Here is a 12,348-nt window from a genome sequence, read left to right on the forward strand (position 1 = left end):
TTATCATTTAAATCTTTGAATTTCATTGATTAATAGTGTGAAATAGTTTTACATAGTCAGTACATATTAATTAAAAGTTAAATATTTTGGATACCCACTTTTTAGTTTAGGAAGATACAAAATGGTCATTTATTTTTCGCCACTTGAAAAATTGAACCAAGCCAAAAATAGATCCAGCGAAGCATTGAGAACTAAAAGCTTATTATCCTCCCAAGAACTTCACAACCTGATCACATGTTCCCCATATGCTGGAAATCAGGGTGATTGATTCCTGCATACACCAGAACATGAACATGAACATGAAATGTCAGTATCAACCAAATACAACATAACTTTGATGATCGATTAACTTGTAAACTTCTAAGATGTTAAGTAGACCTGAAAAACCCATCATCAAATACATCACAACAGTTACTAATCTATAAAGTTCAAGAAACTGCAATATTTCATTTCTCAAACTGCAATGATTCAAGTGAATGCAACATAGTTGTCTCAGAATCCTAAGATAGTGCTCATACTGACAGCCGTCCATTGAATTTAAATCTAGTCAATGCATGTCAAAGTTACTGTACCACCACATTTGCGCTAGTTCCATCGGTCATTGAACATTATATAACAGATCTTAATTGCTCATAAACAGGCTTCCACTGGCTGTTTTTGATCTTTCACTTTCCATAGTCTACACACACTTGGTGTTTCTAGCTCCATATACGGAAATATTAATCCAGGGCCAATTAGTGCACTCCCAGATAACAAACGACAAGATATCTTGCAAATATATCATTCATGAAAATATTAATCATATAACTACTTAAGCAAAGAAGAGGACATGAAAAAGGATCAGCAAACCTCTGACAAATCATGGAAACACATGCACAAACCAAGAGAGAGATAAGAGTCTATGTTTCTATTGGTCTTTGCATTGATCCAACACTTCATTCCTAATGTCCATTGCTCCTTTCTACAACTAATAATTGTTCTCAACATGCTTCTATGTTGCTAGAAGTTTGATTCGTCGCCTACAGAGGGGTTAATTAATGACGATGATGGGCTAGTTATGAATATCATCCCTTGCTTGGTTCTGGTCACTCCCGCTACCTGAATTATTCATTCATGTTGTTTTAAAAAAAATAAAAGAAAAATAACCCCTCAACCTTTTGATTATTATGAAAATAATGTATATAGGTCACTAGCTTAAAATGCACCAGAAACACTTTACTTGACAGATGCAGTACAAGATAAAATATGCATGAGCATCCAGACATGAAAATCGCAAATGGAGAGTTACTGTTAAAGTTAGCCGAGTGTTGACTAGCCTGTCCAAGTTTTGATGGGCTTCTGTCCAACCAGGTTCATATGCCTCAAGAAAACCCAACTTTGCCTTGTTAGGCAAATCATGGGGGTGGACAAATGGAACTCCAGGTGGCCACCCTATCTCCAATCGTATATTCGCACATGGGCTGTCTAAGGCATGGATGTGATTTTCACATTCTTTGAGATTACAGAACCGCAGCTTGATGCCTTTTTTATCTGCAATATCTTGGACCCTTTCTTTCAAAACTCGTTGTGCCTCAAGCCTTAGTCGCTTGGAAGGTGGCAGAGGTTTGCTTTTAGGATTTTGCTTCCTCCTCCTTATAGTCTTCCCGGATCCTGTTCCAGCATTTAATTGACCTACTGTTAAAACCCTTCAACTAAGGGCTACTTGCAAAGCAGAAGTGACACCATATCAACATCAATACAGTCAAACTCTGTCACAAATAAATAATAATATAATAATATTAAATTTTAAGAAACACAATCTGGACACCTATGTTCATATTTGAGACCAACTATTAATGACGATATAAAGTTCTACAAGTATAATAACCAAAGTGCAATATTTGTGGATTGTATTTAAAAAAATAAAATAAAATAAAATAGAGAAACAGCCTAAGAACAATTTTTTTTGCTATGCTACTTCTCCCAGAAAATATGTTATGCATGCCCTTTCAATTCACTCATTCAAGTTCCTCCAGTGCGGATGGAAATGCAATCAACATATTTTTGCACAATCTCATTTGAAAATGGAAAGAATAGCTTGAATTGGCAACCTTTTCAAAATCAAAGTAAAATAATTCAAAGTTGAGTAAGTTCTTAAATTGCTTTGAAGAATATAAACAATGTATGTATGTATATGTATATTAAAAAGAAAATTAAAAACCAGATTACAAATAGTTATAATGCTACATACCATCATTTGTCGGTGGAAAATTGAAGCACTGGAAACCAGGCCTACTAAAAATATGATCAGTTTGATGAGATCTTTGCATAAAATCATCCACTGGAACGGGGAGCTGGAACTGAGCTTCAATTCCATAACCTGCCGCTCTCATTTCTGAACAATCAAGATTGGTCATTGATTTAGGCAGAAGTTTGAAGGCTAAAGAACATCGTCCATACATATTAGGCTCCATATTAATCTCAGTTTTGTGCAATGCAGGGCTTACATACCCTGCAGTGGCTTGATAGAGAGCAAGACCAGGATAAACAACAGCTTCCTGAGGTCCAAGATCTCCATCCACAAGAATCCATCGACCTTGAAAGTCTCTTACCTGTAAACCAGCCTTGTCAGACTTGACAATAGATAGCAAGCCTTTATCAACATGGTGATCCTGGTCAGGATACATAACAATTTGGCCATCCTCTTGAGTAGCTATATTATGATGCTGTGGCTCCTGAAATGATGGCCTAGCATGACAGCAAACAGATAAGACTGAAGAAGAAATTTCCCTATTTCTAAGGGGAACATTATCCAGTATTTCAGCAAACGGCGAGCTACGCAAATTCAAATGGAAGCTAATTGCATCCAGAATATGCCTTGCTGCTTTTCCAAATGAAGCAAACATATCTTGCAAACCAGCAGGAGGGAACTCAATTGAGTTGTTTGGTTCTGAAGGAGTTAATCCCGGTCTATAATCATAGCTTTCTTGCCATAAATGAGGATCTGCATAATAACCAGATGTTTTGCACCACTCCCGAGACTCAGCGGTATGGATTATATCTGCAGGGGGGTATGATTCTCTTTGATGGAAATAGAGGCGGGCAGATTCTAAACCAGATCTTAGAAGAGACCCGTCACTTTCTGGAAATTGGACAATGACAGCTGAAAACTGAGCCAATGATTGTGACAAAATTGAAACTGATATTTTATAGGCATCAGATGGCAACCCTTCCAAAGGAACTAAATCAGTGAGCTTCACACGACCCAAAGACGTCAGGCCACTGCCTGCCATGAAATTTGTAGCCTACCTTAGTTTAGATAGATTGAGCCCACTAAGATATCTGTAAAGGTGAAAATAAACAAATCTCATATCAGAAACACTATCAGAAAAGCATTACTCCTTTAATTGCAAAATAAAGATTGCTTTAAATAATTTGGTATATTGAAAAAAGTTAATCTATGTGTACATAAATACAAGGTATTATTTAAGAGATTAATTTTCGTATGCTGATTATATCCTATGTCACCTTTAACGTGGTTATTGTAAATTAAATATTTTGATTAATGTGGCAATACGTGATTAGATTACTGTGTTTTGAAGCGAGGTTCTAAACACTGAGAAGTATGAGAAATTGGTGTGAATTGGAGAAAAGCAGAAGGGAGGATAAAGTGTTGTTTGGGTGAATAATAGTCACCACAAACATTCATAGCAATTCACAACAATCACGGCAGCAATATGGCAAAGTAAAATAAGTGTACTTAATTGACAAATGAAGTACTCAATTGATATATAAGGCACAAATCAATGAAACAGTATACCAATACCACCTGAAGCTCAAGGGAGGTCTGCACTATCAAATAGCAACATAATATCTATCCTCTTTTCTTACACTATAATTCCATTTTTATATCACAACCCATTTTCCAATCTGTTGTAACTAACTCTGACCTCAGCACAAGCTAATAATTCCCTGTGATGCACTCATACTGACTTCTCGTAGTCTTTCATATGGGTAGTTTCCTCACTCTTTTGTTACTTGGGTTATTCTGCATAATGGCTTCATTAGGCCCATCCTCTTGTTTCTCTTGGGTCTCAGCATTGGCATTACTATTACTATTCGCATCAGTGAATAATTTGATAATTTAAGAACTAAGAAATGGTGTAATCCATGAAAATGGGTCAAACGGTGTAACAGACCATTCATTGATGTAGACTTATTCCTTGGAGCAAATCAGATATTCCTAAATATATGCACAAGAAGAGTCATTCAGAATATATAGTCCCACTCTCAAGAAAATTTGTGAATCGTGATACAAAGGAAGAACCAAATGCAACAGCATGATTCGCACCAAAATATGAAGCAATAAGGTAAAATAAGAAACACAAATAAGTGCACAGCACATAACACGCATCAGGCTACTATCTTGTTATTTGCCAATAGTTAGTAACTCACCATAGGTTTCATTGAAAGTTGTTTCATCATTGCATTAAGTGGTAACTTCCGCCAAAATAATACATCTATGATTGATAATCTTCTAATCAGACGAACACTTGTATAATCATTTTCATAGAAATAAAAGTAAACCATGACACAGTAAATTTTCTGTTACTAAATTGTTTACAAGGCCTCTTGAACCCAAAATTGTTTACCCAATATACAAATCATATGATGTTTGCCTTACTTATGATAATACTCCTGCTTAACCCAATGTAATGTCTTAAGCATTACTAAAAGTGCTACCTGCTACTAAGATTTGAATAAATGTAAAGGATATCTCCAATATGGAAAAGTAAGCACAACACAGTGCACACATAGACTTTCTCACTACAATTAATCAATATTAAACGGTACCAAATCCATTGAAAAGAAAAGAAAAAATAAAATACTACAAAGTACAAGCCGGCAGTCAATATCAACATATTTCGAAAGTCAAGGAAGTAAATTGAGATCCCAAAGATTACAAAATCTCGTTGTTACAAAGTGCTAACTTAACATTTGAGGACAGAGAACAAACAATTGGGCATCCGCATCCCATTTTCACAAAGAACCATCATAAAAAAAAATTTGGACTGTCTCCAAGCCCAAACCATCCTTATCGAACGACTAAACATGCCAGAATTGAATGATTTCATCAACATGGGTAACGAAGCTCAAAATCCCCATACCTCAAATTTCTTCAAATCTTAATTCATGAATCAAAACGTTCAATAGCATCATCAATACTTACAGATATTTACAAAACTAACTCACCAAATCAGAAATAGTGACTCTAAAATTAATCAGCACATTCACACTAATATTTATAATAAATAAATAAATCTCTAGAGATAATAGTCAAACAAAAAAGCTATTACACTCACTAGCATTAACACAAACACTATTGAGGCATAAAAGGAGTATTTACAAACCTTGAATCCAATGAAAGATAAACTCACTGCGGGACATGTTCATACGAATCACAAGGTCCGTGGCAAAGGTGATAGAGAAGTGAAAACCCAAAGGGTATGGGGCTGAGGAAAGCAACGTGCTTGTGGTGGTGGTGGTGGTAGCTACAAACTTTGTAGCTGATCATCGCCGTTGAGTAGCATCGCATGAGGCATGATGAGGTGGAAATGATAGCAGCTCACCACTCTGTTTAGCATCACACCTGCCTGCTTGTTAGTTACTACTACTACTGCTACTTTACTAAACAATGTACCCGTGCAACGAAGAAGGTCTATTTCTTTGTATTTATGTCTGAAATATATTTCTAAAATAAATTTAAATTAATCATGAATATATTTAACTTGTATAAAATAAACTTTATATATTTTTTGTTATATATTGATACCAAACAAATAACCATAGTTGCCAAAACCGAACCAGTGATCAAACCAGTCAGACTACTGGGTCACTGGTTCAACCGGTAGGTTACGGGTTGAACCGACTGACCCGGTCCTACTTAAATAAAAATTTAAAATATTCAAAAATTTAAAATTAAATTTTGAAATTTCTAAAATAACTAATACGAAAATAGACATATTATTACCAATGTTCTGAAAACCGGATCGGTCCGGCCGGTCCAACCGGTTCAACCGCGAACCGGAGACAAACAGTTTGGTCTGATGTCTGAAACCGGAAATTATAAAACCTGATGTAAACCGTTGAACCGGCCGATTTTTGTCCGGTCGAACCAAAATCAGAACCGGCTGGTTTGGATAAAACGACGCAGTTTCGCGCTTAAGGGGGAGAAACAAAACGCGCTTCTCCATCTCCTTCCTTATTACTTCGAGCAGAACACGTCCTGCCTCAACTCGGGAAAAACCCTAGCCGCCACCACCGCCGCAGGGAGGAGCCGTGTTTGCCGCAGTCAGGGGCTTGTCTCCTCGACTCTTCGTGCGTCACAGTCAGGGGAGTTCTCCAAGTCTTCGATCTGTTCGCAGTCACCAGTCGCAGGCGCACCGCTTCTTCCTCCAGCTTGGCGGCCATCGTGTTGTCGCCGTTGTTTGTCGCCATCTATCGCAGTCAGGGGTTTGTCTCCTCGAGTCTTCGTGCTTCGCAGTCAGGGGAGTTCTCCAATTCCTTCCCAATAGTGACCTTCATCACAGTAACATGTTCATCTGAAATTTTTGTTTTACGGTTTTAAATGGCAAAGTGATGCGAAAAGTGGTGTGGAGGTTGTGGGGTTAGGAGCCCTAAAGTTCACTGGATTCCTTAGTATGCAACAAAAAAACATGAGTTTTGAATCAATGTACACTGTTCGAATGCTGAAACAGGTACTAAACTACTAAAACCATTCCTTTTTGTTTTTGCTTGAATTTTAGAAGAAAGAGCAATGTAATATATTCCTATTTATGATTCCATAAGACCAAGGTGAAATTAACAATTCAGGTGGAGTTGAGTTTTGTTTATGAGTAATTAAATGCACGAAACAGGAATATGATTGCTAATTTCTTTTGTAAATTTCATTGTTCTTTTCCCCTTGTTGTGCTGCTATTGTTGTTATGCTGCTGTTTTGTTATGGCACTGTTGTTGTTATGCTGCTGTTTTGTAATGGTTGTTGCAGAATGCTAAAAATGAAAATCAAATCAAATGCTGGTTGTTGCTGAATGAGTAGGGTAGCTACCTGCCAATGCCATATATAAATAAACTGATGAATGATGATGATGGTAGTGTAAGGATAGTCAAAGTGTATAGGTAGTTGGTGATATGTTATGCTTTCTTATTCAATGACTACTTGTTATGTTGATACCTCAACTTGGAAACAACACTAGATCCCGTTTATGGCTTGCTCAGCAAGAAGAATCTGTTGCTAAGAGAGCTCTCTTACAACAGATGAACGCAACAATACCACAGAATGATCAACATTTTCTAACTGAACTAGCTCAACATTCTTTTGAAATTGATAATCCTTTGTCTCCTGCCATTTCTAAATTAGAATCAGAGGTGTTAAGTGATCCTGTCAACCCTCAAAGTCAAAATTGGAGTCAAAATTTAATATTTAGATATTTCTTTTTACTATTTAACTTTTGAGTTTGTATTTTGATAAGATCATATGAATTTGTTTGATGATATTTTGTGTAGTGTTTTAAATTTGGAAGATATTTTAGGATGTTTATTTATAATTTATTTATTATTTTATTTTAAAACGATTTTTCTGGTTGAACCACCGGTTGGATCAGTGAACCAGTAAACTAGTGACTAGAGCGGTTTGATGACCGGTCCGGTTCTCAGAACCTTCATTATTACTCAATACTACAATAATATCTTAATTTGACACAATAATAGTGACAATCAATTAGGCAATTAGCAATCAATTCTAATTAAGCAATTAACAATCACACTGCAGCATCGGAGCCTATTAACATTTAACAATTAATCAATTAGGTAATTAACAATCAACTCTAACATTTTATTAGCAATTAACAATCAATTCTAACAAAGCCTATTATCTAATTCTAATATGACAATTTCAGAGCCCTCAAAATTAAAATTGAAAATAAGGTGCATCCCTATTATTTTTATGAGCAGAATCATAATATCATAACCACAAAGTAAAACTAAATAACTAAATACCAATCTCCAAACATGTTCTTTCCAAATTCAAAATTAGCAAACCAACACAAAATCAGCATTCGGCGGCATAACTAAATTAGTAATTAGCAAGCTTCCCATTCAACAAATTGAGAAATTCAAGTGTCATCACAAATTCATAACCAAGCAATTAGTCAATTACATTACATATATAGAATCATAAGAAATCAGAGTCACAAACACGCACAAAATTAACTAATTATTTTTAACTAAATCATTTTGATCACATTAAAAACTAAATTCACCAAATCACATTTTTTTTATGAACAACCGATTAAAAACGAAAAAAGTAAGCAACAAAAATAAGTAACCTTCGGTGGTCTTCCAAAAAGCAGAGCATGAAGGAAAAGGAGCAAGGATGTGACGCGGAGGAGCTGGCGGCACTGCGGCAGTCCTTCTTATGTTTACAACGCGGAGAACTAGCAGAATATGAGCGATAGGGAGCAAGACCGCCGGCAACGAGCACGCGAGGGACCACAAAGCTCGAGCAGAGACGTGAGGAGGGAGAGAGGCGAGGGAGGCGCGGCGACCACACGAGCAGGAAGCACCGCTCGAGCAGACGCGGAGGCGAGAGAGGGGCAAGCAGCCGAGCTCAGATGGAGGAGAGAGGCCAGACGCGAGCATATGACGTGCAGGATCCGGCGAGACGCGCGGCGACGGCGGCGAACATTCGATGGCGGTGAACCGAGCTGAACTCCCAGCTCTGCCTCCGTTAGAGACTATAGAGAGTGTGAGCGAGCGAGCGAGAAAGCTGGGGGTTGGGCGGGGCTTCGTTCAGCTAGGGTTTTTTTTTTTGTTTATTTTTTTTGTAAAAAATGAGGGAAATAGGTACCGAAATGCTACCTGTTTAATGATCTTTAAAAAATTTTAAAAAGGGACAAGTGTGTTTATGAACTCGTCAAAAAACGTATAAGTGTATGTGATTTAAAGATTAAATTTTATTATTAAGAATATTATTTTAGAAATATAATGATTAAGAATAAAATTACTTAGAATATAAAATTTTTATGTTTAGTTATAAAATTTAATACTTTAAAATGTTATGTAATAATCTTAGGAAGGAATAAATTTTTGTTTGATTGAGTTTAAATTTTTTTATTATATTATATAATATGTTAAAATTATTCTTATTTATTTAAATTAAAATATTAATAACTAAAAATTAAATATAAAGCTAATTAAATATTATTTTTTACACTGATTTTTTTTTAATTTACAAAATATCTCTAATAATAAATTTATTAAAATACCCCTAATAATAATAAATATATTTAGCTAAAATTATTATTGATTCAAATTTTTTTTAACTCTACTAAATATTTAAAAAAAATATCTTAGTAAATTTAATTATTAGGGGTATTTTTAAAAAAATTTTAAAAAAATTAAAATATTTAACTAAATATTTTAGTAAATTTTAGTTAAAGTTATTATTGATTTTAATTTTTTAAAATTTACTAAAATATTCCTAATATTAAATATGTTTAATATGTCAAAATTACCTTTACTCATTTAAATTAAAAGGTTAATAACTAAACTTAATAAATACATGAAAAAATTTACATATAAATATATTTCAAGATAAATTCAATATAATTATTTTTAGATAAAAATATTTATTTTTATTTCCAAAAATATCTCCAATATCAATTTTTTATTTTTTAAAAAAATTAAATATAAAACTAATCGTTTATTATTTTTTTTTTACATTGAAATTTTTTGTGAATTTACAAAAATATCTCTACTAATAAATTTACTATAATACCCCTAATAACAAATATTTAATTAAAATTAATTTTATCATAATTAAATTTACTAAAATATCCCTAATAACAAATATCACAATTAAATTAACACAAAATACTTATCTAAATTTCCAAAAATCCCATAATTCATAATTGAATTTATACAAAATAAATCTCAACATCTAACCACACGTATTAAAAACTTAAAAATCGACAATCTAATATAATCTATAAAAATTCAAAAATAGCAAGATTTAAATCAATTTTTTTAAAAAAGGCAAAAGTTTTCCTGGTTGAAGTTGGAACACCATGTCGATCAGACTATTGTCCCTTATAATGCTAAGGTCAGCCTTCATTCTATCATCAACGCTCAAACTAGGAACATCCCTCAAAAGTGCCATTAGCTTCATTATGCGCTCAGCTTCTTCTTTCTCATGCTTAAAATAAGAAACCATATCAACTAAAATGGCTATGTGGTCTTGATAAGCACCTTTCATATCTCTCATTGATTTTACTACTATGTCAATCACTTCCTCACTTTTGCTCCCTCTTTTTCTTTTATTCCTTTTTATAGATGAAAAACTAGGAGTAGCAGAAGCACTAGAAGCAGCAGGAACACCAGGAGCAGCAGGAACACCAGGAGTTGGAGGCTCCTAAAAATTGAAAGCAACACCGATGAGTGTGTTGCAAGAAAAAGAAAGAAACAAAGAAAGAAGAAAGCTCGAGATGATGAAACTATAAACTTGAAGAAGATCATTCAATATTGATAGAAATGAAGAACAAGTAGCCTAACTGATTATACTTGCTCTACAGTCTACACTTGTATATACAAGCATTACCTCTGCCTTGGCCAGTAAGACTAACAACACTAACTAACTAAACAGAACCTAATAGAATATTAACTATCCTGATTCTAATTCTGTTTGCATAATTACATTCCTATCCTTTTCTTCTTTGTTATTATACTCCACAGAAATGAAGATTAGTATTTCTATCTAAATGCTCAACATGATGGGAATAGTTAAGGCTAGTCACAGTCACAGGTTAAAGTAAATGTAATCAAGTAATATATGAATAATATATGAATAAGTGAATCAAGAATCAAGAAAACAGTAACTATTGAACTAATGAAGAATAAAAAAAATAGTAACTATTGAACTAATGAAGAATCACTCAAAAATCCAAGAAAATACACAGCAGCAGGGTCAACAATAAGTGAATTTATGTACATGAATTAGAGTCAATTGCTTACGTATTTGAGAATGAGCTTCATATTCCATTTCGGTCTCTTCCAAATTTACTTGGGTGTTTTCATTCACTTGCCGATCACTCAAGGTTGGTTCGCGCTCAGCCTCCATTGTAGCAACTGCTTGAGTTACATTTTCTGCATTGCCTCCTTGAGGCTTATCTCTACAAAATGCTATTCCCAACTCTTCAAAATGTGGAAATAGTTTATTGTAGAGGTCATTAGCATTAGGATGGGAGTGGAATTAAAAGAAAAATAAATAAGCAATAAATATTAAAAAGCTAAGATAAATAAACTTATATTAAGAAAGTTATTTAGAATTTACACTCTTCCATTCATTGAAAATTTGTCGCTCCACCACAATCATTTTATCTTTGTCGTTCTAACCAAATCAACTCCTAGTCGTGCCCATCATCTCAACTATTGTAAAATATTATCTTTTTAGCAATTTCACCCTTGATTCAATGTGTGGATTGGCCTAAACATAGCATAATAATTTAGAATTATTACTACTAAGATTAAATTCAATAAACTGAATTAACAAAAAGGCATTCTTCTATTGTAAATTAACAAACTATAAATGATTTACCTAATAAACAGATTCAGATTATCTAATTAACAAACTATACAATTATAACACAACTATACAATTATAAATAAAGAAAACAAGTATTATGTAACAAAATTGTACCTTAAGATCACATCGAGGGATCTTTTCATGAAGATTTTTTTCAAATATTTTTCATAACCAGATTTAAATGTGTCATTGTCACACTTTCAAGAAATAGTTGCAAGCTCCACCAAACATTCAACTAGTTTTGCATTTTTATGTGGTGTCTATTGACACTTAATTTGTTTTGAATTAGGTCGAGAATTCTCCATTAATAAGCAGAAAATAACACAAATGAGATAATTTTCATAAGCAGATTAGTAAGCGGGTAACAAGGTATATTCAACAATTTTCATTTACAGATTAATAACTGAAAACTCAAAGGAAGTAGGTGCATAGATCAAAGGAGCCTAAAGCAGGGCCAGTGAAGGACTTTATTAGATGATTTATATAGTTTGTATGAGAAATAGTTATAGGATATGCACATACGTATATATTTCTTTTCGTTAAAACCGTGTCTCGAAGAAAATGCATGATAGAATTTAAAAATTTAAACAAGCAATGTGGCAGAAGCAGATAGGAAGGATAATCATATCTTTGGTACAAAATTCTGGTTAGGAATTGAATTAAAAAATAATATAGGAATTGAATTAAAAAATAAAATTATTAAAAGAAAAATAAATGTTGTTAGTGGT

General features: G+C 33.8%; 2 protein-coding genes across 15 annotated transcripts; both read right to left on the bottom strand.

Moving 5' to 3' along the window:
* LOC107613065 (2-oxoglutarate (2OG) and Fe(II)-dependent oxygenase superfamily protein) lies at positions 1–8,904 on the bottom strand. Of its 14 annotated transcripts, none has more exons than XR_001613906.3 (6): positions 8,367–8,849; positions 5,391–5,613; positions 2,231–3,321; positions 1,289–1,650; positions 850–1,098; positions 1–271 (listed from the first exon to the last, which is right to left on the bottom strand). XR_001613906.3 is itself a non-coding variant. In XM_088497126.1 (6 exons), exons 4-6 carry the CDS (start codon positions 3,270–3,272, stop codon positions 256–258), a joined length of 1,392 nt encoding a protein of 463 aa, XP_088353252.1. In that variant the 5' UTR covers positions 3,273–3,321; positions 3,809–4,222; positions 5,391–5,613; positions 8,367–8,885; the 3' UTR covers positions 1–255. The 14 variants fall into 14 exon arrangements, 7 of the variants coding, with proteins under 7 accessions (XP_088353252.1, XP_088353249.1, XP_016170400.1 ...); XR_015896592.1 differs by having other exon boundaries at positions 1,317–1,650; positions 8,367–8,848; XR_015896588.1 differs by having other exon boundaries at positions 5,391–5,629; positions 8,367–8,819.
* Positions 8,905–10,051: 1,147 nt separating this feature from the next.
* On the bottom strand, positions 10,052–11,155 carry LOC148548370 (uncharacterized). Its single transcript, XM_088496498.1, has 2 exons — positions 11,027–11,155; positions 10,052–10,450 (listed from the first exon to the last, which is right to left on the bottom strand). Exons 1-2 carry the CDS (start codon positions 11,153–11,155, stop codon positions 10,052–10,054), a joined length of 528 nt encoding a protein of 175 aa, XP_088352624.1.
* Positions 11,156–12,348: the final 1,193 nt, after the last annotated feature.

Source organism: Arachis ipaensis, chromosome B8 (assembly GCF_059453495.1).
Source record: "Arachis ipaensis isolate K30076 ecotype BB chromosome B8, ASM5945349v1, whole genome shotgun sequence".
NCBI classification, from domain to species: domain Eukaryota; kingdom Viridiplantae; phylum Streptophyta; class Magnoliopsida; order Fabales; family Fabaceae; genus Arachis; species Arachis ipaensis.

What these genes read in the sequence shown, in the direction of transcription:
- LOC107613065 (XM_016314913.3), bottom strand. Translation starts at nt 3,272, where the DNA reads ATGGCAGGCAGTGGCCTGACGTCTTTGGGTCGTGTGAAGCTCACTGAT. An exon ending in TTTTCCACCGACAAATGATG is followed by an intron (nt 1,651 to 2,230) that starts GTATGTAGCATT and finishes ATGCTGGAACAG; the next exon opens with GATCCGGGAAGACTATAAGG. An exon ending in ACACTCGGCTAACTTTAACA is followed by an intron (nt 272 to 1,288) that starts GTAACTCTCCAT and finishes TGGTGTATGCAG; the next exon opens with GAATCAATCACCCTGATTTC.
- LOC148548370 (XM_088496498.1), bottom strand. Translation starts at nt 11,155, where the DNA reads ATGGAGGCTGAGCGCGAACCAACCTTGAGTGATCGGCAAGTGAATGAA. An exon ending in AGCAATTGACTCTAATTCAT is followed by an intron (nt 10,451 to 11,026) that starts GTACATAAATTC and finishes TTCAATTTTTAG; the next exon opens with GAGCCTCCAACTCCTGGTGT.